Raw genomic sequence first — 20,722 nt, forward strand, 5'->3', positions numbered from 1 at the left:
GTTTTTGAGAAATTTAAATCTCTTAAACTACAGTATACTGATTCTTGGAATTAGACTATAAGACAAGATTTGCAGACCTCATATTCGCTGAAATACCCCAAAATTAACAGGATTAGAAGCATTGATGGGATTAGAAGGGTCACAGATTTTCTGTATGCAACATGAGGATATAAGGGGGACCGGGAGCCGCATATTAGGCACAAGTTCTCGGAATGAAAACTTTGGTCCAAAACCAAAGGAATTAATGCACAACTTGATTACAGAAATTGTAATGGATATAGGATGACAACTACCAAACGACGGAGTTTAAAAATCACGATTGGGGAAACGTTATGCACAAAAGCCCGCAGTCCTGGGTTTTCCTACAAGATATTCCATCTTGATTCTCTAAAAATAAAGTCTAAATTCTTGTTGATAGCCCCACTATATCAGTCGTTCTATTAGAGGTTTTACGATATCAATTTTTAATGACTGATGTTCATAAAAGGGACATAAACGTTTCATTATCAATAAATTCTGTTATCACTAATTTCAAAGTTTTGAAACAGGAAAAAAGTTTATGTTTCAAAAAATTGATATTTATCTGAAATTTACAAAAAAAATGCTCTTGCTAAGATTTGTCTCAGTATTCCTCCAAAACCAGACACTTTCCAAAAATTCTAATTTCAAATTTAGAATCTCCATAGTCGAAAATCTCAGAATCCAATTTTTCAAAAAAAAAAAACAATCCTCTAATTCCTTCTAAGTGTCTAGAAAAATACTGCGCGCGCGCTTTGCAAAAGGGGGCGGAGCGTCCCACTTGTGTTCTTGCTGTCTCTGTGTCTCTTCCCTCCCCACACTATCTCACTCTTTCCTCTTTTTTCTGTTTGATCTGTGTGATCGATCTTGGCGGCATTTGAATGTTTTTAAATCGTATTTTTCTATTTTTTCTCTGTCAATTCTATTTTTTCAAATTTCCCGCTAATTTCCAGCCAATTTTCAGCCCAAAAAAAATGTCTGAAATCATTCCAATAGTTCAAAAATCGAGAAAATCGGATAAAAATACGTATAAATGGGACAAATTGCTGCATGAATGCGAAAAACGAGACGCCACTTTTTTATCAGTCGACGCCGTTAGAAATAGTCTTCTGGAGAATTTCGATGAGCTCGTGGAGAACGGTGTAGCTGTGCGTTTTATTTTGAAATATACGAAAAACTGAAAAAATTAAAAAATAACCCAAAAAACCATGGAAAATCGATTCTCCTAGTGGAAAAATGGCTTAAAATAGCTTTTAAAAGAAGCTAGCCTGTAAAAAGAGCCCACCAACTTTGAGTTGATTTGTCTTGGTTACTGTAAAAGATATCAAAAAGTAGTCAACTGAAAAAATGTTTATCATAATGTCAGTAACACTTTATCAGTTGATTACTTTTTGATATCTTTTACAGCAACTGAGATAAATTGGGTTAAAGTTAACAAGACAAAAATTTGAAGAAAAAAGGAACAATTGAAAGTGATGGCCTAGAAATCCCAGACTAGGTCACACTGTATGTCAAAACGATAAACTGATTCTGCTGATTCCAAATATAATGTTGAGTTTTGAAAAAATAACCAAAACTCTGAAAACATAAAGATTCCAAAAATATGCCCAAAATAAAAAATGAACTTGTTAGAGCCTAGTTATGACCATCGGAAGTTGGTGGCCTAGAAATCCAAAGAATTTTCTAAATCATGTTATTTATCAAAATGACAGGCTAATCATACCAATTACAAATCTGTTTCCAAATCTCCGAAATGTCTATTTTGAGGCAAGTTAAAGCAATTTAAACTTGGTGGCCTAACTTTTCTGTTTGTGGCCTAGAAACCCAAAACTACTATTTCTAGGTCACATTAAATTATATATCAGATTTACACGGTGTTTATGACAATTTCAAATCTGTTTTCAAAATTTGAAAATCTCTATTTTGAGTCAAAGTTACAGGCATTAATAACAAGTGGCCTAGAAAATTTGGATTTCTAGGCCACCAATTTCAAATGGTTATAACTTGGTACAAAATAGAGATTTTCGAATTATTAAAACAGATTTGAAATTTACATTCCCAGCCTGTCAATTTGATATAAAGTATACATGACCCGGATACTTCTAGTTTGGATTTCTAGGCCCCCAAATGAAAAGTTAGGCCACCAACTTCAAATGGCTGCAAATTGGCTCAAAATGCTTTGTTTTCAGTGTTTTGCGCATTTTCAGAATCCTCAGATTTTTAGCTTTTTGTTGAAAAGTAATATTAAATAATTTGTTCGACGAACTAAATCGTTAAAATTGGATGAAAACTTTAAGCACTTTTTGAAACAGCCATAACTTGACTCAAAATCATCAGCTTCAAATTTCAAAAAGTTTATCGGAAATCTCGAATTTTCAGCTTTTTGGTATTCTCAAATTCAAGAACTAAATTTTTCAGTTTGAATTCAAAAATCGCGACTTTGACGAGCACCTCGAAGGAGGACTGGAGGCCAGATGGTTCGCGAAAATCATTAAGGCTTGTGGGTACCGGGTTTTGGCGGAGTTCGTTGGGACCGATGACAGATTCTGGGTACATATGTTGTCGAAAGAAGTGCACTATTTTGGATAGTAAGTTTTTCGTTTATTTGGAATTGAAGTTTTGAGATCTGGCAGGAAGTTTGAGTTTTTTACTGTTTTAAGCTGTCAACATCCAGATTTATTCAATTAGAATTAGATTTCTCAACGGATCCTTCAAGAGAAACTTGTCAAAATTATATATATAATCTTGAAGGGTTTTAAATTTCTTACATTTTGTCTTTTTTTTATTTTTGGAAAATTTCAATTTTGAAGAAAGTTATGAGCTCTGAAACTTTCCAGCACATCTGAAACGGACCCCAAAAATGAAAAGTCGTTCTACATGGTACCTAAATCGATTGCCTTGGATAATGAAGAGGATATAGACACTTTTGTTCAGGTATGTTGTTTTGAAGTCTGAAAATGCCAAAATTTTGGTCGGAAAGTCTGAAATTTTTGAACTGAAACTTCTGAAAAACTCAAAACTCCAAAAATTTTTTTGAATGTTTCAGAAAGTTTGGAAAATCGAAAAATTAAGAAACTATTTAATTGAAGATGTTCAAAATAATTCGGATATTCTAGAAATTTCAGAAATTAGAAAATCGTTATGATTTCGATTTTTGTAGTTTGTAGTTGTAGAATTCGCACCAGCCAACGGCAAGAATGTCATTGGAGCTAAACGTTTCATTTTCAGTGTTTCAGGTTCATTTTTGCTTATTTTTATTGTTAAAACCGAATTCCCCAGGAAAAACTACCCCTGAAATCATGAAAAAGCAAGATTTTCGTCATAACCGAGTTTTTGCATTTTCTAGGCCTCCATGGAAAAAGTTAGGCCACGAGTCATTTTGAGTCGGAAAAAAGTTTTCTAGACTAGTTGTTTTGTGAAGAATTTGAATTGTTTATCGAAAACTACTCCTGACATCAAGAAAAATCCAAAATTTCCCATCATGGCCGAGTTTTTGAAATTTCTAGGCCATTATGGAAAAAACTGAGCCACGGGTGATTTTGAGAGATTTTGTAAATTTTCACTATTAAAATCAAATTTTACATTAAAACTACCCCGAAAATCTGAAAAAACCAGGTTTTCCTTTGTGGCCGAGTTTTTAGGAATTACTAGGCCACCATGGAAAAAGTTAGGCCACGGGTGATATTGAGAGGTTTTTGTCAATTTTCACTATGAAAATCAAATTTTACATTAAAAATTACCCCTAAAACCGTAAAAAACCATACTCTCCGTCGTGGCCGAGTTTTTGGAATTTCTAGGCCACCATGGAAAAAGTTTGGCCAGGGGTGATTCCGAAAGTTTTTTGTCGATTTTCACTTTGAAAATTGGATTTGCCTTCAAAAACTACCTCTGAAATCATGAAAAAGCAAGATTTTCGTCATGGATAATTTTCTGAATTCTCTAGGCCACCATGGAAAAAGTTAGGTCACGGGTGATTTTTGCCGGGAAAAAAGGTTTTCTGGGCTAGTCTTCAACGTAAAAATTGAATTTCTCATCAAAAAATACTCTGGTATCATGAAAAAATGAGATTTTCCTTTGTAGCCAAGTTTTTGGAATTTCTAGGCCACCATGGAAAAAAATAGGCCACAAGTGATTTTGAGAGATTTATTAAGTTTTTGTTATGAAAATCGAATTTAACATATAAAATTACCCCTAAAACCGTAAAAAGGCAAGATTTTCTTCGTGGCCGAGTTTTTAGATTTTCTAGGCCACCATGGAAAAAGTTAGGCCAAAAAAGAAATTGACCAATTTTTGTCCTTTTTCACTATGAAAATTGGGTTTCCCATTAAAAAACTACCTTTGAAGCCGTTAAAAAAGCAAGATTTTCTTTATGGTCGAGTTTTTGAATTTTCTAGGCCACCATGGAAAAAGTTAGGCCACGAATGATTTTTAGTCGGGTAAAATGTTTTCTAGGTCAGTTTTTTGTGAGGAATCCGATTTTATAAGCGTAAAAACGCAAAAATTGTCGAGAAACTTGAAAAATTGAAATGTTTGAAACTTCAGATTTTTTTAAATTTTCAAAAAAAATTATCGGTTTTTTTCAGAACACCATCAACGAATCCCTCATCGGAAAACCATGTCTATCATCCACTTTCAAAAAAGAAGTAGATCAAATCTCGGTCCAAAAATTCCGCCCCGGTCAACGGCTCGAATTGCTCAGCTACAATAATTCGCAAGAGATTCGTGTAGCTCGGGTTCAGGAAGTGTGCGGACGACGAATGAATGTTTTGGTAGACCAAAAAGACTATCCAAGAGAGTTAGAAGAACCGGATGACGATCGACAGGCTGGAAATCCTGATGCACAGTTTTGGATCGATCAAGGAAGCTTCTTTATCTTCCCTGTGGGATTTGCGGCGGTTAATGATTATACGCTGATTGCGAAGAAGGATTATGTTGAGGTAATTGTTATTAACAAGAAGCTGAAAACATGAGAATTCTGAAAAAATGCTAAAAATTCAATTTTAAGCATTTTGAGCCGAGTTACAGCCATCTGAAGTTGGTGGTCTAGAAATTCACTTTTCTAGGTCACCTATCTCAAATGGATGTAACAATTTTTAGGCCACGTTGTATAATAAATTAACAAGCTAATTTTGGCAATTTTAAATTTGTTTTCAAATCTCAGAAACGTCTACTTTGAGCCAAGATACATCCATTTGAAGTTGGTGGCCTACAAAACCAAAACTAGGCCATCAACTCAAATGGCTGTAACTTTGCTCAAAATGGAGATTTTCAAGTTTTGAAAACAGTTTCAAAATTGTCATGAGCAGCTTGTCAATTTGATATACAATATGATTTAGAAATTCCAGTTTTGGGTTTCTAGGCCACCAACTTCAAATACTGATAACTTGGCTGAAAATTAACGCCTACATTTTTCATTTTTTGGCTTATACGTAAAATTTTGAGAGCTTTTGAATGATAATAATATCAACACCACAAAATTGATAATAAAATAGTTATGACCCCGTTTTTTGCAGCACACTAACAAGTTCGGTGGCTTAGGAAAACTTGGGTTTCTAGGCCACCAACTTCAAATGACTATATCTTGGCCATAAAAAAACGATCGAAATTGTCGTTTTCTTGACTTTTGTGTACAATTTTACGAGGTTTTAAATGATATATAAATCAAAATCTTAACTCGAACTAAAATTGATTTATGATCCTTTTTTTTGCAGCACACCAGCAAAATCGCACGCGCCATCTCAAAAGGAGAGGAGCCACCGTATCACGAGAACGACATCACTTTCGAGATGCTCGCACGAGAGCCAATAGACGCAGAGAAATGGAGTAAACTGGAAGTTGGGCAGAAGTTCGAGCTGCTCGACCCACTTTCTCAGCAATTCAAGGATCTCCACGTGGCATCGATTTTGTCGTTTTGTCAGACGAATGGATACTTGATCATTGGCATGGACGGACCACAGGCAATGGAGGAAAGCTTCCCAATCCACGTGGATAACGTTTGTATGTTTCCTGTCGGCTACGCGGAGAAGTATGGATTGACGTTGGCACCACCGGATAACTTTAAGGGAGATTTCAATTGGGAGGAATATTTGAGAAAGGAGAATGCGATGGCAATACCATTGGATATGTTTAGACCATGGCCTGAACAGGAGAGGATGAATAAGTTCGAGGTGAGAACTTTTTAAGACAATTTCTAAATTTTTATTTTGAGCCAAAAATTTGAGATCTGTTTTTAAAATTTGAAAATCTTTGTTTTAAGCCAAGTTACAGTCATTTAAAATTTGTGGCCTAGAAATCTCAAATTTATGAACACGGCCAGATAATTCTAGATCATGCTGTATATCAAATTGACAAGCTAATCATGACAATTCCAAATATGTTTTCAAATTTTGAAAATCTCTATTTTGAGCCAAGTTACAAGCATTTGAACTTGGTGGCCTAGTTTTGGGATTCTAGGCCGCCAACTTCAAATGGTCATAACCAACTTCAAATGGTCATAGTGCAAAATAGAGATTTTCGAATTATTAAAACAGATTTGAAATTGACATTTTTTGCCTGTCAGTTTGATGTACAATATGACCTAGAAATTTCAGCTTTGGATTTCTAAGCCACCAATCTCCAACGGCTGTAACTAGTATAATAAATTCAAAACGACAATTTTTTGGTCATGAATTGTTTTATATCAAATTTACCGACTGCTCGTGAGGATTCTGAATCTATTTTCAAAATTAGAAAATCTCAGTTTTGAGCAAAGTTACAGCTATTTGAAGTTTGTGGCCTAGTTTTGAGTTTCTAGGCCACCAACTTCAAATGACTACAACTTGGTTCAAAATTGAGTTTTTCAAATCTCAAAATTAGTTTTGAAATCGCCATGACTAGCCTGTCATAATGATATACAGTATGAATTAGAAAATTCTATATTTGGATTTCTAGGCCACCATCAATAACCAACCTAACATTTTTCAGGTCGGTATGCATCTCGAGGCGGCTGACATGTGTGAGAATCAACTAATCTGTCCGGCCACAATCAAATCCATTCATGGACGTCTTATCAATGTCAATTTCGACGGATGGGATGAGGAATACGATGAGTTGTATGATATTGAGTGAGTTTTGGAGGTCCAAAATAATGATTTTCTAATTTTTGCCGTTTTCCCGACAACTTTGGTAATTGAACGTTATCAAATTCGGATTTCTCACAAAAAACTAGCCTAGAAAACTTTTTTCCAAGCTCAAAATCACTCGTGGCCTAGTTTTTTCCATGGTGGCCTAGAAATTTCAAAAACTCGGCCGCCAAGGAAAATCTCTGCCGCCAAGGAAAAATGTTTTTTCATGTCTTCAGGGGTAGTTTTTGATGGGAAATCGAAAATTAATGTTAAAAGCGTCAAAAAATGTGCAAATTATAGTGAAAAAGGGATTTTGTCCACGATGGCCTAGAAATTCCAAAAACTCGGCCACGAAGGAAGATTTATTTTTCTTAAGGTTTAGGGGTAGTTTTTTACTTTCATACTGACATAAAGCATAGATGAGCTTGGAACCTTCAAAATTGTAATTTTCAGCTCGCACGACATCCTTCCCGTTGGCTGGTGCGAATTCTACGGCTACAAACTACAAAAACCGAAGACTTAATTTTTTTTCACAATTCTCATATCACTTTTATCTATTTCTTAACACTTCAACCCGCTCAGATTCTCATGTCATAATTATAAATCTCTTTTAAAAATGAATTTTTTGTAAAATTTCAAAAAAAAAGTTTTTTTTAATTTTAAATCTCAACATTGTTCTCGTGGAGTACACCAAAAGATGGGGAAAAAATTCAAATGTCATAACATAAGACCCATAAAAAGGGGCATACGAAAAGTAAACATAGACACCTGTCTCCCCCAGTAATGGGAAATTTTTGAATTTCCCTTTTTTCCCCTTTTGTTTTTTGAATTTTTTGAGTTTAGGCCTTTCGAAAAGTAGGTCAAAGTGAATCGATTTTTCTGAAAATTTCAGAGTATACTAAACAAAAATAGAGCTTCATTTTTGTTGTTAACACTTTTTTATGAAAATCGATTCCTGGAGAGATACGGTAGTTTTTGTAGAAGAACCCTATTTTTTGGCGATTTTTGGGTCATATTTTTTGGAACTACCGTATCTTTTTAAGGAGCGATTTTTCAAAAAAGTTGTCAACTACAAAATTCAACCTCTATGCTATGCTTATATAATTTTAATCTAAAATTTTCAAAAAATTTGGACCACTTTGATCTACTTTTGTGGATGCTTAAACTTGACACTGAAAAAGCTTTTTAAAAAATTTTTCAGGTATTATGGACCAAAAACTTTGTGTGGTCTGTGGAGCCATATCCAAAATCAAAATCTTTGGAATTAACGTTTGTTCAGCTTGCAAGGTAAGTAAGATGTTTCAGAACCATGTCATTTCGCAACTATTTTGAAACCAGACGTTTTAGAACGGCTACCGTATCTAGTAGGAGCCCTGCCTATGAGCCCAATTATTTTTGTTTCTATGAGAGATAACAAAAAGTGGTCAACTGATAAAGTGTTACTGATAATATGATAAAAATTTTATCAATTGACAAATTCTTGATATCTGTTAAAGGAACTGAGATAATTGAGCTCAAAGTTTGGCTACAACGAAGCAATGACGGCTTATCGGCTGCTCTAAGGGAACCTTAACCTTAAGCCCATTTTTCTCAATTTCTGTAATAGATATCAGAAAGTAATCAACTGATAAAATGTAGGTGATATTATGATAAACATTTTGTTAGTTGATTAATTTTTGATATCTATCACAGGAAATGAGAAAACTCGGTTTGAAATTAGGGTCCCTTTAGAGACGGCAATAATCCGCCGCTGCTCCGTTGTAGCCAAACTTTGGGCTCAATTATTTCGGTTCTTGTTAGAGATATTAAGCTTTTGTCAACTAACAAAGTGTTTATCATAATATCAGCAACATTTTATCAGTTGATCACTTTTTGACATCTCTCATAAGAAACGAGATATGCGGACTCAGAATGTAGGTATAGGCTTGGCTGCTATTTTTTGTAAACCACGGTTCTGAAACGTCCAGTTCTAAAATGGTCAGTTTCGAAATGTCCAAAATCTCTGCTGTTTCAGTCGTTTTATCAATTCTGGAAGCGTCAAGGACAATATCTCGAATGTGCAAAGAATCAATCTTGTGAAATCACAGAAATTATTCGAAGTTGTACTTTTTGTCGATGGAAAAGATGGCAGGAGAAAGTGCGCTTTACAAGTTGGTTTAAAAAAATATATATTCTCATTAGAGCGCATTTTCAGACGATCCAATAGCTCTACAAACACCTTGTTTTGTCTGTGGACGCAATATGCTTTTACACCATCCTTCTGGAACCAACTACTGTCATGCGTGCAGAGTATGTTGATACAGTAATCCTAAAAGGTACAGCAATTTTTAGGCTTTCTTCACAAGGAACGTTGGCAAGGTTCTTCACTGCGTTGAGAGAAAAAAACAATGTGTATTCAGTAGGAACAACCAGAAAAATTGTGGTTACTGTAGAATGAAAAAGTGTTTGGACGTCGGAATGAAGGCAAGAGGTGGGTTCCTGGAGAAATGAGTCATAACTTTTTACATACTCAGGATTTTTCAAAAATTTTAAAAGCATACTGTAGAAAAAATGAAGGGCTACAAAATGATATAATTTTTGCAGCTCTAGATTGTTGGCGAGCAAAGTTACATACAAAATACGTTAAGTTAGGTGTTAGGCTAGTAACTTAGCTCATAGACAAGATATAAATTTACAAACTATATCATTTTGTAGCTCTTGAATTTTTCTATTATATTCATTTTGTTTAATATTAAAATCGGAAAAGGGGAAAAAGGTTTGGCTTTGCAAACATCTGATTATCAATCGAGCGTATTTACAACTTTTTACAGAGAAAGTGATGAATTCCAAGGACGCCGAAAAATGCCGAAAAGTTGAGGTACGTACCCTGCCTCCATTTTCGTTTAAAAAATTAAATCAAATTTTCAGGAAATCACCCAAATCATTGAAGAGTTCAAGGCAAACCAGGCGCTGATTAGGCAGCAAATTTTCGAAGGGGTACCGATGAGTTTGGTAAGAATTTTCTTGGAATTTTTCGAATCTCGGAATTTTAAATTCAACTTACCCGAATTTAAAATTTCAAGCGCTTCCGATTGGTAAAAAAGTCAATACTGTAGCTATATTATGAAGCGAGTTATAAGCATTTTTTTAGCTTGAAAGAAGTTCCTTTAAGCTTGACTTCAGTTTTCTTTAAGGTTCCCTGAATCTTCATTTGAGATTTTTTAATAAGCCTTTTCAAAACGAAGCGAGTCATAGGTGTTTTTGAGCCAAATCATTTTCCCATTTTTCAGATTTTTCGCTGTTTCACATGTTTTGAATGTTTGAACAACATGAAATAATAATTTTCCTGTATTTTAATACTTTTTCCTTGAAGATTTCAACTGGCGCGCTTCAAGCATAAACATCTTACTTTACGGTAAAGCATCTTACAGTTATTTTGTGTCAAAAATCATGAAATTTGAATCAGGATTACTGTAGAGGGGTCAAAAATGCAACATTTGACCTATTTTTCATTTAAGCCTGCTTTAAGATTACTATAAGTTTCTCTTAAAGGTGGGGGGACATGAAAAAAAGAATTTTCTCGAAACTCCGTTCATATACGCCCTTGAGGAGTTGAACTTGTGGAGGCGAGGATTAAGGGTGCGGCGCCGCTGCCGACTGAGCCACGCGGGCAAAGAGAAAGCGCACGCCCGATTGCATACATAAAGGCGAGGACGACAGCTGTACGCAGAGTGACATTAAGCGTTGTACACCGTGACGGTAGAATGCATACCCTAGCTCCAAAAAAACTCTAAAAATGCTCCTGTCCCCTCACCTTTAAGCATCTTTTAAGCTGTTTCAAAGCCTATTTCAAGTTTCCTTCAAACTTCTTTTGATTTTCCTTTTAAGTTCCCATAAGATTCTTTTAAGCTTACTTTAAGCATCCGCTCAGCATGTTCAAACCTTGTTTAAAGCTTGTTTGAAATTTGTTTCAAGCTTCCGTTCAAAGAAAGATTGGGACTCGTTTAAACTTCCTTTAAAGGAGGCCAGACACCAAAAAACAAAGTTTTCCTGATATTTTGCATAGAGAACCCCCATGAGGGGTTGAACTCATGACAGGCAGCTCAGGGGTACAGCAATGCTACCGGCTGAGCTACGGGGGCGCGAAGGCGCCTGCCGACCGATGGTCTACATAAGCGCGGCGCGATTTTGTCCCCCGAATTGTCCCCCGAAATTTTTGCTGTCTCGCCTCCTTTAAGCTTCCTTCAAGATTCGTTTGAGCTTCGTTTAAGCTTGCTGTAATCTAGCATTAAACTTCCTTTAAGCTTCCTACAGTATTGCTCTTAGCTTTTACCAAATGTGTTTAAACTTACTCGAAGTTTCTTTGAAACCCTTTTAAAGATTGCTTCAGACCTGTTTCAAGCACCAAAAGCTCGCTGATAGACTAAACTAGGGTTGGCAGAGGCGCTTTGCGCGAGAGCCCCCGAAAGCGTGGCGATCCCTAATTGTGGACCCTCTCTAATTGTGGATCTCTAGCTTAAATTTCCATTTTTCAGTTCATCATCACCCAACCCAACATCAGCCAACTAACCCATCGTCTGAACGCTTGGCAAATTTTCTCAAGCCATATGAACCAAGAAATTTTGAATCTCATCTACTTCTCCAAATCCATCCTATCCTTGGACCAAATGACCGTTCAGGATCAGCTGGCTTTGACTAAAAAGACTATTTTCAAAATGTACCTTCTCCATGTGGTCCCTGTGATTTCCCTAAAAGGCCTGGTCCTTCGAAATGGGCAATGCATAGACTTCAAGTCTTTGGAACTTCTATATGGAAATAAATTGGCCAAGAAGGTTCTAGAATTCTCAGAAGACGTGAAGCATTTGAGCTTCTATAAGGAAAATCTGGTCCATGTCCTTGCCTTGATGCTGATCCCAAGATCCCAAGAAGTGCAAAATCTAATTACTGGAACAATAGGAGATTTGATCTACATCCAGCATAAACTAGATATCCTTGGTGAGTCTGAAAATTTGCTCTATTGAGAAGTATGTTTCTTTTTTATTTGTAGATCAAATTTTCCGTGGGACAGTGGTTCCTTGGCTTCGAGAAAACCAGAAATGGATCGAGCTACCGGAGATTTTTGGGGAGATTTTTGAGATTTAGGTAATCAACTAATTATCTTTAATTATTTTAATTTTACTAATTATCAGTTAATTAGCTTTAATTATTTGAATTTTAGGTGGGGAGCAAGCCAGAAGTATCGAATGGACCAATGAATCTCCAATTCTCAAATTTTTAACAAAAAATTATTGTTTCAAGATTTGCATTTCCCACTTATGAAATATTTTCTGCGATTCTACCAATTTTTTCATCTTTTTCAACTTTTCTTATCAATCTGAACTGTATAACAACCTAAAAATCGAATTCCTCACAAAAAAAACTGGTCTAGAATCATATATTACCGAGTAGCTTGCTCGCATGGCCTAGCTTTTGCCTTGGTAGCCTAGAAAATTCCAAAACTCGGCCACCAAAAAAACTTTTTGTTTTTTCATGGTTTCAAGGGTAGTTTTTGATAGAAAATTCGATTCTTCTAGCAAAAATCGACAAAAACTAGTCAAAATCTAAGTTTCCTACAGTAATCTTGAATTATTTCTTTCAATAAATATTCGTATCTTTTTTTATTGGAATTTCGAAGGTTTATTTTTTTATTCGTTTATGTATACAGAAAGAAACAGAATTCATGATTTAGCCTAACACTTTGACAAAATTCTGAAAGAGCAAAAGTCTTATATTTTCTTAATTTTTCATTTCTCACCTCCTCCTCTCTCCCCTCCTCTACCTTCCCGCTTCCCCTGCGCCTCCTATACGCCATTGCCGCCGCTCCCTTGCGTGCCGTCGATAGCTCAGTTGGTAGAGCGGAGGACTGTAGAGTCAGTGGGTATCCTTAGGTCGCTGGTTCGAATCCGGCTCGACGGATGTCTTTTTTGCGTTGTTTTTCAAACGAGTTTACGGTGTTAATGCTAATTTTGTAGATCGATAATGCTCTTTTCGCTAGAAAATGCCAATTTTTTCTTGTCTTTGTCAGTACGACGCTCCGCTATCCCGTTTTCGCACTTCCCCAGTCTGCGTCTCCTATTCCCCCTCGTCACTCCCTCTCTCTTCGCTCGCGTCGCGGTCATGCGTCGCGGTTCTCGGGGGGAAATTTAAAGGCGCATATGTGGTCCGTATTGGTAATTGGTTATTTTTTGGGTCAAAAAAATTTTGTGGACCAATTTTGTAATTTTTTCTTCGATTTGTATATTTTTCTTTAAATTGGAAATTTTCAGAAACAACAATGGCCAAGGGACATCGTCGTTCGTCATCGAGATCTGGGTATTTTTATTTTTTTTTACTTTTTCAAAATTTCAAATTTAGACACCAAACCTCCCACTTCCAAGTGCACCATAGCAAACGTCGTCCAAAACGGGCTGCTCGTGATCAGAAAATCCAAAAATTCGATGAAAATTCCGAAGAAAGGTCTGGAGAAAGGTCTGGAGACTCTGGAATAAAAAAAATCCTGGACCATGTTCATCTCCCAAACCACTATGTGGAGTATAAGGTGGTTCTGAACAACGGGAAAAGACGCCAAATCAGCGAATTTGATTTCCAGGTGAGATTTGAGTTTTTGGAATTGAGGATGAGCAATTTTCTGAATTTCAGGACAACATTGACATGCTCATCGCCTACAAAAATCATATCACAGGCCAACCGGATAATGAAGATGAGGGTAAGTCTTAAAGGTTTAAGTTGAAAATTTTTCAAAAATTCCAGACTTCGCTATTGACAAAATCCTGGCCCACCGATTCGTGGATAAGAAGCCATTGTTTTTGGTCATGTGGGAAGGCTACCCGAATCCAGTGTCCCATTCGGAGCTCTGGGAGGAAGATCTGCAGGTGAGCAATGGGGCGAGGTCTGGAAAACCGTCTCGAGCTAGACCGCCTCTAAGTTTCAGAGCTCAGAAAACCAGTTTGCGCTTTTTGGATCTTTTCGAAATTTGGTAGCTATGCTAATCAAGACTAGAGCTTTATTTTTGTAGTTGACAACTTTTTTCAAACATTGAACCCTGAGGAGATATGCCCTATAGAACTGCAGCTAACATTTGCACATACCGTAAATAATGTCTACTTCAAGTTCCTACAATAATTATTCAAAGTTTTTTAATCTTCTTGAAATTTGGTGACCATACTAATCAAAACAAGAACTTCATTTTGGTATTTGACAACTTTTTTGTAACATCACTCTTAGATGAGATACAGTCTGTAGAAGTGATGCAACCCAGGGGCGCGCCCAGGGAGCCGATGATCGCGCGTTCACCAGGTCCCTCACTTCCACGTGGCATATCTTTCCAGGGAGTGGTTTTTCAAAAATGTTGTCAACTACAAAAATAAAGCTCTAGTTTTGTTTAGTATACTCACAAAGTTTTAAAAAGATCTTAAAAGCGTTATTTGGTTTTCTCAAACTGAGGTCACTTTTAGTCGAATACTAAAAGCAAATGCGCTCTATAGCTAACATAACTGTTAACTGAGTTTTTGAATATTTTTGGAATTTGGATACTATACTAAACAAGACTACAGCTACATTTTGGTAGTTGACAACTTTTTTGTAAAATCACTGTTAAATGAGATACGCGTTAAAGAAGTGCCGCACTCCAGTGCGCCTTAGGAAGGGGCGATGAGCGCGAGCTCCCTAGGGCGAATCACTTCCATGCAAACGGTGAGTTTTTCACTACCGAATGCGAAACAGTCTGCGACGTTTTAAAGTACAACGGACAAAAAAAATCTGATTCATTTTTTTACTATATATTCTCCATAAAATTTACTAAAAATTTTTGGAACAGAAAAAAAAGTTATGGACTAGAATTCGAGAAAAAAAAATTCCAAAGTTGAAGCAGCGGTAGTGAAAAACTCACCGTGCCACGTGTCATATCTCTCCAGGCAGCGGTTTTTCAAAACAGTTGTCCGTAAGAAATGAAGCTCTAGCCTTGTTTAGTATACACACAAATTTTCAACACTATCCGAAAATTTCTGATAATTTCTAAGGCACCGAAAGTTTGTCACTTTTCACCAATTGTTGATTTTTCTAGGCTATTTTTCAAACTCTTTTCCAAACCATCAAACTCAAATTTCCGCGTATTTCAGTCCTCCAAAGACCTTCTAAAGGCCTACATGGACTCTCACGACATGAACGCTCCAGACACCAGTGACGACGATTCAGAGCCAGATGAGCCAGAAGAGGAGAAGGAGGAGCCAAAAAAGCAGAAATCGGGATACTCCATGAAGGATCTCAAGGATTCAGATGACGATGAGATCGATGTGGAAGAAGTCAGGAAGACTAGAACTTCTCCAAAAAAGGTTCAAAATGGGAGGACCAAGGATTCAGATGAGAGTGATGTTGAAGAAGCCCGTAAGGCTGGAACTGCGCCAAGAACATTTAAAAATAAGAAGGAGAAGAAGCAAATGAAATCCAAGGACAAGAAAGGCAGAAAAGCTAAGGAGCCCGAGGAAGATGAAGGTAAGTAGTCTAGTTTCTACATTACCAGACTAACTTTGAAATTTCAGAAGAAGAGGACTACGTCGTCGAACGAATCGTCAGCCACAGAGTACACAGGAACAAGATTCTGTACAAAGTTATGTGGGAAGGATACCCGAAGGAAAAGGATCATACAGAGATGGAGGAGAAGGACTTGGAGGTGAGCAGCAGAGCGAGTTTGAGAACTGAGAAAACTAGCTCAAAATTTTTCAATCATTTTCAAATTTGGTGAACATACTAAACAATACTAGAGCTACATTTGTTTAGTTTACAACTTTTTGAAAAACTGCTCCCTGGAGAGATATGCCACGTGGAAGTGATGTGACCTAGGGAGCTCGCGCTCACCGCCCCTTCCTAACGCGCACTAGCTAAAAAGTTGTCAACTACAAAAATGAAGCTCTTGTTTTGTTTAGTATGGTCACCAAGTTTCACATTGATTCAAAAAGTATGAAACCCTTTTGTAGGCTTGCGAAATTAGCTCATATTTTTTGAGCGATTTTCTCCCTGTTACTTCCTAGCTAACTTTCTAGCTAATTTTGTCTGTAAAACCAAAAATTCCTTAATTTCCAGGACTGTAAGGAGATCCTTCAAGCTTACAAAGCCGCCCACATGACCCCTGTAGATAGTTCTGATAGCGACTCTGTTCAAGAAGAAGCTCCACAGTCGCCGAGAAAAACGTTTGAACGGCAGGATTCAGAGGATTCAGATGACGAACCAGAACAACCAGAATCCGAGAAGAGTAGCCCAGCCAAGAAGTCAAAGGTAGCCGTCTCCTCGGATGATGAAGAAGAAGATGAACAACCAAAATCCGTAAAGAACAGCCCACCCAAGAAGAGCTTTTCCAAAAAGTCCAAGGTCGCCGTCTCGTCGGATGAGGAGGAAGAGGAGGAGGAAGACAAGAAGACGTCAAAGAAGGATTTCAAGAAGTCATCATCGTCAAAGAAAGAATCCGATGTTTCTGAGGACGAAGGTACAGTAGACTTGTTTTCTAGATTTTCAGAAATATCCTAAAATTTTCAGAGGACGAAGAAGACTACGTCGTCGAAAAGATCGTCAGTCACCGAACGGTCAAGAACAAGGTACTGTACAGAGTTATGTGGGAAGGGTACCCCAAGCCAAAGGACTATACAGAGATGGAAGAGAAAGATTTGAAGGTGAGCAATGATTTTGGAAAAGTTTAACTGTAACCCTTAAAAAAGCAAAAAAACATCAAAAATTGGTGAAAAGTGATCAACTTTGAGTGCCTTAGAAATTATCAGAAAACTTTCGGATTGTCTTGAAATTTTGTGACTATACTAAACAAGACTAGAGCTTCATTTTCGTAGTCGACAACTTTTTCATAAAACGGCTCTCTGGAAAGATATGCCACGTGGAAGTAGCGGGCACCTCCAGCCATCGAGGTGAGGGGTGGTGGGCGCGCGCACTAGATCGCACCACTTCTACAAGCTGTATCTCATTTAGGAGTGATTTTACAAAAAAGTTGTCCACTTCGAAAATAAAGCCCTTCTTTTGATTGATATACTCCCAAATTTGCAACACAATCCAATGAGTCAGTCAACAGTTAAGTTAGCTATAAAGCGCGGTTGCAACTAGAACTCAACTAAAAGCACCTAAGTTTGAGAGCTCTGAAAACTACTTTAAGTTTTTTAGACAAATTTGGAATTATGTGAGCATACTAAACAAAACTAGAGCTTCATTTTTGTAGTTAACAACTTTTTTGTATAACAGCTCCCTAGAAAGATATACAACGTGGAAGTGGAGCGATCCTACCCGAGAGGAGAGGGGTGGTGGGCGGCGAACCTTGGCACACTGGGCGCGCACTGGATCGCCGCACTTCTACAAACCGTATCTCAGCTAGGAGCAATTTTACAAAAAAGTTGTCAGCTACAAAAATAAAGCTATAGTCTTGTTTAGTATTGTCACCAAACTTCATAAAAATTGAAAACGTTTGAACGTCTTTTGTACGCTTTTGAAATCAACTAGTCTATTTTCAGGATTGCCCCAAGATCCTCAAAGCCTACAAGGACTCGTTGAAGAAGAAGGATTCTGAAGACGAGTCAGATGAGGAAGAAGGCGTTCCAAAAAAGAAGAAGATGTCCAAGAAGACCAAAAAGACAGGACACTCCATGAAAGAATTGGTGGATTCAGACGACGAAGATGACTGTAAGAAATTGGGTCCATCAAAGAAGGATCTGGTGACTACGGTAGATGAGATGGATGCCTCGGATTCAACATCTTCAGACTCGGAGAAAGAAGAAGACGTGAAGAAGACGCCAAAGAAGGCGTCACGTCGTGAGGTGTCTGATGATGAGGAGGAGGAGGACCAGCAGCCTTCGAAGAAGAAGCAGAAGACGTCAGACACTCCAACAAGAAGACGTTCTGGAAGATAAATATTTGTTTTTTCCCACACCCCATTTGTCCCATCCATTTTATCAAAAATCTCATTTTCTAAGAATCCTAGACCCTAATTCTCCCCCTATGCAACTTTCCCTGTCCTCAATTACAGTAATCTCAATTTTCAAGTTTCTAGGAATCCTAGGTGCTTATCCCCTAACCAAATTACCTACCGTAACCAGAGAATTCTGAAAATAAATTGTCAAATTACAACTAAATTGTCTTAAAATTCCCCATCAAATGATACTAAAATCAATGTTCTAGGTCCAAAAAAACAAAAGTTATGAAGTTTCGAAATTGAGAAAAAATTCTAACAATTGGTCCAAAACGAGCCAAAACTGCTGATAATGCGTTGGTGGCCTAGAAATACAGAATCTTGGTTTTCTAGGCCACCAAATCCAAAGTGGATTCACTTGAAATTTCCTATAGAATGGTACTGCACAAATACAAAAGTTATGAGGTCTCGAAAATTGGAAAAAAGGAGCCGAAACAGCCGAAAATAGTTTGGTGGCCTAGGATTGGTTTTCTAGTCCCCGAGACCCAAATTTTGATACTTGCTTCTAGAATCACCGACATTGGCTCTAAAAATCAAAATTCAAAATCTCCAAAATCTTCAAAAAAAAACTTTATTCAGTTCCAAAAAACTCTCCAAATCACAAAAATCATATAAATCAAAAATGAGTTCACATCCTTCTCGATTCCTCCACTTGCATTAAACTTATCCCTCTCAAAATAAACCTCCAATTCTCTCTCATCCAATTCATTCACATATTCCACTTCCACTTTGAAATCATTCGGCTCCTCAAAATCCGTCTCAACGTAATCAGTGAGATTTGAATTTGGGTTGGGAGGGATTCTTGGAGAAAGTGAAGCATTTGGTTGTGTGGAACTTTCCAGAATATTGGGATTCTGTGTAGGAGGAGGCGGAGTTGGAGGGGGTACTGTAGTAGTCGTTGGTGGAATGATTGGAGGACAGATGCCCGAGAATTCACAGACCGCGTCCTGGATGAAAGCCATATTGTAAAAGTAGACTCCGTCTCCATGGATATCATGAGGGCTATTTGTCTTCACTCCAAGAACGACTGCTGTTCCACTAGAGTTGTACACCAATGGTCCACCAAGATCGTTCAAGACCATGTACTTTTCTGTGAATACCCATCGGGCGTTGTCAAATCCTCTGTCGACCCCTCCCGATGTGTAGAAATGTTCTATCTAAAATCAGACACTTTAAATCATAATTGCGATAGTTTATTTCAGAGCCAATGTCACTGGTCCAGTTAAAATAGTCATGATATAACTCGGCGAGCACATTGTTATTTCTCTCACTTACTACAACCCTATGATGCTTCATTTGTTGCCGATCGAAACCGTATGCATGCGTTTCTCTCATTTCGTACCCTTCCTCTCCTCGAAGTTTAAAAGTCTCTGAAACATTCTAACATGAATACAACCAAAAATCTTGAAACTCACTATCTGCCAGACATGGAATGTCAGAAGGATCCAGGTCGAGAGGTTTGGAAAGTTCTAGCAACGTTACAGGGGTATTGCCATCCGCTTCACAGGCCCAGAACATATGTGCCTGAAGAAATCACATTCCGTAAAATGCAGTCCAAAACCTATGTCATAAATCACGCCGCATCGAACATCAAGATTTCGCTTTTTTGAACGATAATCGTAAAAAACGCCCGCGTTTATTTTGAAAGATGTAATTTTGTCAAGTTACCGTAAACACTCTAATAGAACGCCACCCAGACCATCCACTTTGAGCCTATATATCTCACTTATTTTGGAAGATATCAAAGAGTTGTCAACTAATAAAATGGTTATCATGATATCAGCAATATGTTATAAGTCGACCACTTTTTGATATCTCTCACAGAAAATGAGATACATGAGCTCAAACTTGACGATTCGGGTGGCGTTCTATTAGAGTGATTACGGTGTCTGGGGCGCGATTTCTGACAAAGCATTTTGGACTCTTGGTTTACCTTTGTAACATTAAACGTCTTCCCTTTGAATACTACTTCTACATGTTTGAAAAAAACATTTTCAACGTGGAGGTGGCTGAAAATTGGTTACTGTAGAACCAACCAGGAGGCCCAATACTTTGAGCTCATATATCTCAATTTCTATGACAGATATCAAAAAGTGGTTAACTGACAAAATGTTTATCACATTATTAATGATATTTTATCAGTTGACAACTTTTTTATATCTTTTACAGGAACAGAGATATATGCGCTCAAAATTTTAACCCACCCATCCTGTGTACATCCGGTGACGGGTTTACTACTTGCGATCCATTTGTTTTGGCGGTTGTCCTTGTAGGTCAAAACTTGCGCAGAAGTGAGCACGTGTCTTTGGGATATTGGAAATCCTGTGGACATGGATTTTTCAATCTTGGATTTTTCAATATTCGTTTGTTCAACCGACGCCAGCCACGTTTCGTTGAGCTTCACATCTACTCCTTCTTTGTCCGTGGAAGGCTGGGTTGAAAGTTTTTTTGCGTTATTCGAATACAATTTTGAAAGAAACAGTTAAAATCCCACTTGCACAAGCCAGAACCTTCAAAATGAGCTTAAACACGACTTGGCCATGGTGACCGAACTTTTGCATCTGGTGGTCTAGAAATACATTCCACGCCAATCAGATTTATTGTTATGTTCTTGTCGTTAAATGCG

At 37.3% G+C, this 20,722-nt stretch overlaps 4 protein-coding genes and 1 non-coding gene across 5 annotated transcripts; 4 read left to right on the plus strand and 1 right to left on the minus strand.

Moving 5' to 3' along the window:
- Positions 1-992: 992 nt before the first annotated feature.
- Positions 993-7,644, plus strand: Cbr-lin-61 (the record flags this gene model as incomplete). Its single annotated transcript, XM_002632410.1, has 7 exons — positions 993-1,166; positions 2,437-2,606; positions 2,856-2,952; positions 4,602-4,955; positions 5,730-6,185; positions 6,982-7,121; positions 7,575-7,644. 7 exons carry the CDS (start codon positions 993-995, stop codon positions 7,642-7,644), a joined length of 1,461 nt encoding a protein of 486 aa, XP_002632456.1.
- Positions 7,645-8,327: 683 nt separating this feature from the next.
- Positions 8,328-12,419, plus strand: CBG13679 (the record flags this gene model as incomplete). The annotated part of the gene is made up of 8 exons (XM_045244785.1): positions 8,328-8,408; positions 9,136-9,271; positions 9,316-9,410; positions 9,453-9,591; positions 9,932-9,978; positions 10,029-10,112; positions 11,636-12,095; positions 12,319-12,419. 8 exons carry the CDS (start codon positions 8,328-8,330, stop codon positions 12,417-12,419), a joined length of 1,143 nt encoding a protein of 380 aa, XP_045095229.1.
- Positions 12,420-12,971: 552 nt separating this feature from the next.
- Positions 12,972-13,055, plus strand: CBG28294. Its single transcript is given in 2 exon segments — positions 12,972-13,009; positions 13,019-13,055. It is a non-coding gene (tRNA).
- Positions 13,056-13,413: 358 nt separating this feature from the next.
- Cbr-cec-8 lies at positions 13,414-18,037 on the plus strand (the record flags this gene model as incomplete). Its single annotated transcript, XM_002632412.1, has 9 exons — positions 13,414-13,451; positions 13,494-13,728; positions 13,779-13,845; positions 13,890-14,011; positions 15,257-15,629; positions 15,677-15,807; positions 16,218-16,617; positions 16,668-16,801; positions 17,642-18,037. The coding sequence occupies 9 exons, from the start codon at positions 13,414-13,416 to the stop codon at positions 18,035-18,037; spliced, it is 1,896 nt and encodes a 631-aa protein (XP_002632458.1).
- A 634-nt stretch (positions 18,038-18,671) lies between these two features.
- CBG26225 lies at positions 18,672-19,614 on the minus strand (the record flags this gene model as incomplete). Its single annotated transcript, XM_045244786.1, has 3 exons — positions 18,672-19,253; positions 19,372-19,466; positions 19,512-19,614. 3 exons carry the CDS (start codon positions 19,612-19,614, stop codon positions 18,672-18,674), a joined length of 780 nt encoding a protein of 259 aa, XP_045099421.1.
- Positions 19,615-20,722: the final 1,108 nt, after the last annotated feature.

Source organism: Caenorhabditis briggsae, assembly GCF_000004555.2.
Source record: "Caenorhabditis briggsae complete genome, chrIV, whole genome shotgun sequence".
Taxonomy (NCBI): domain Eukaryota; kingdom Metazoa; phylum Nematoda; class Chromadorea; order Rhabditida; family Rhabditidae; genus Caenorhabditis; species Caenorhabditis briggsae.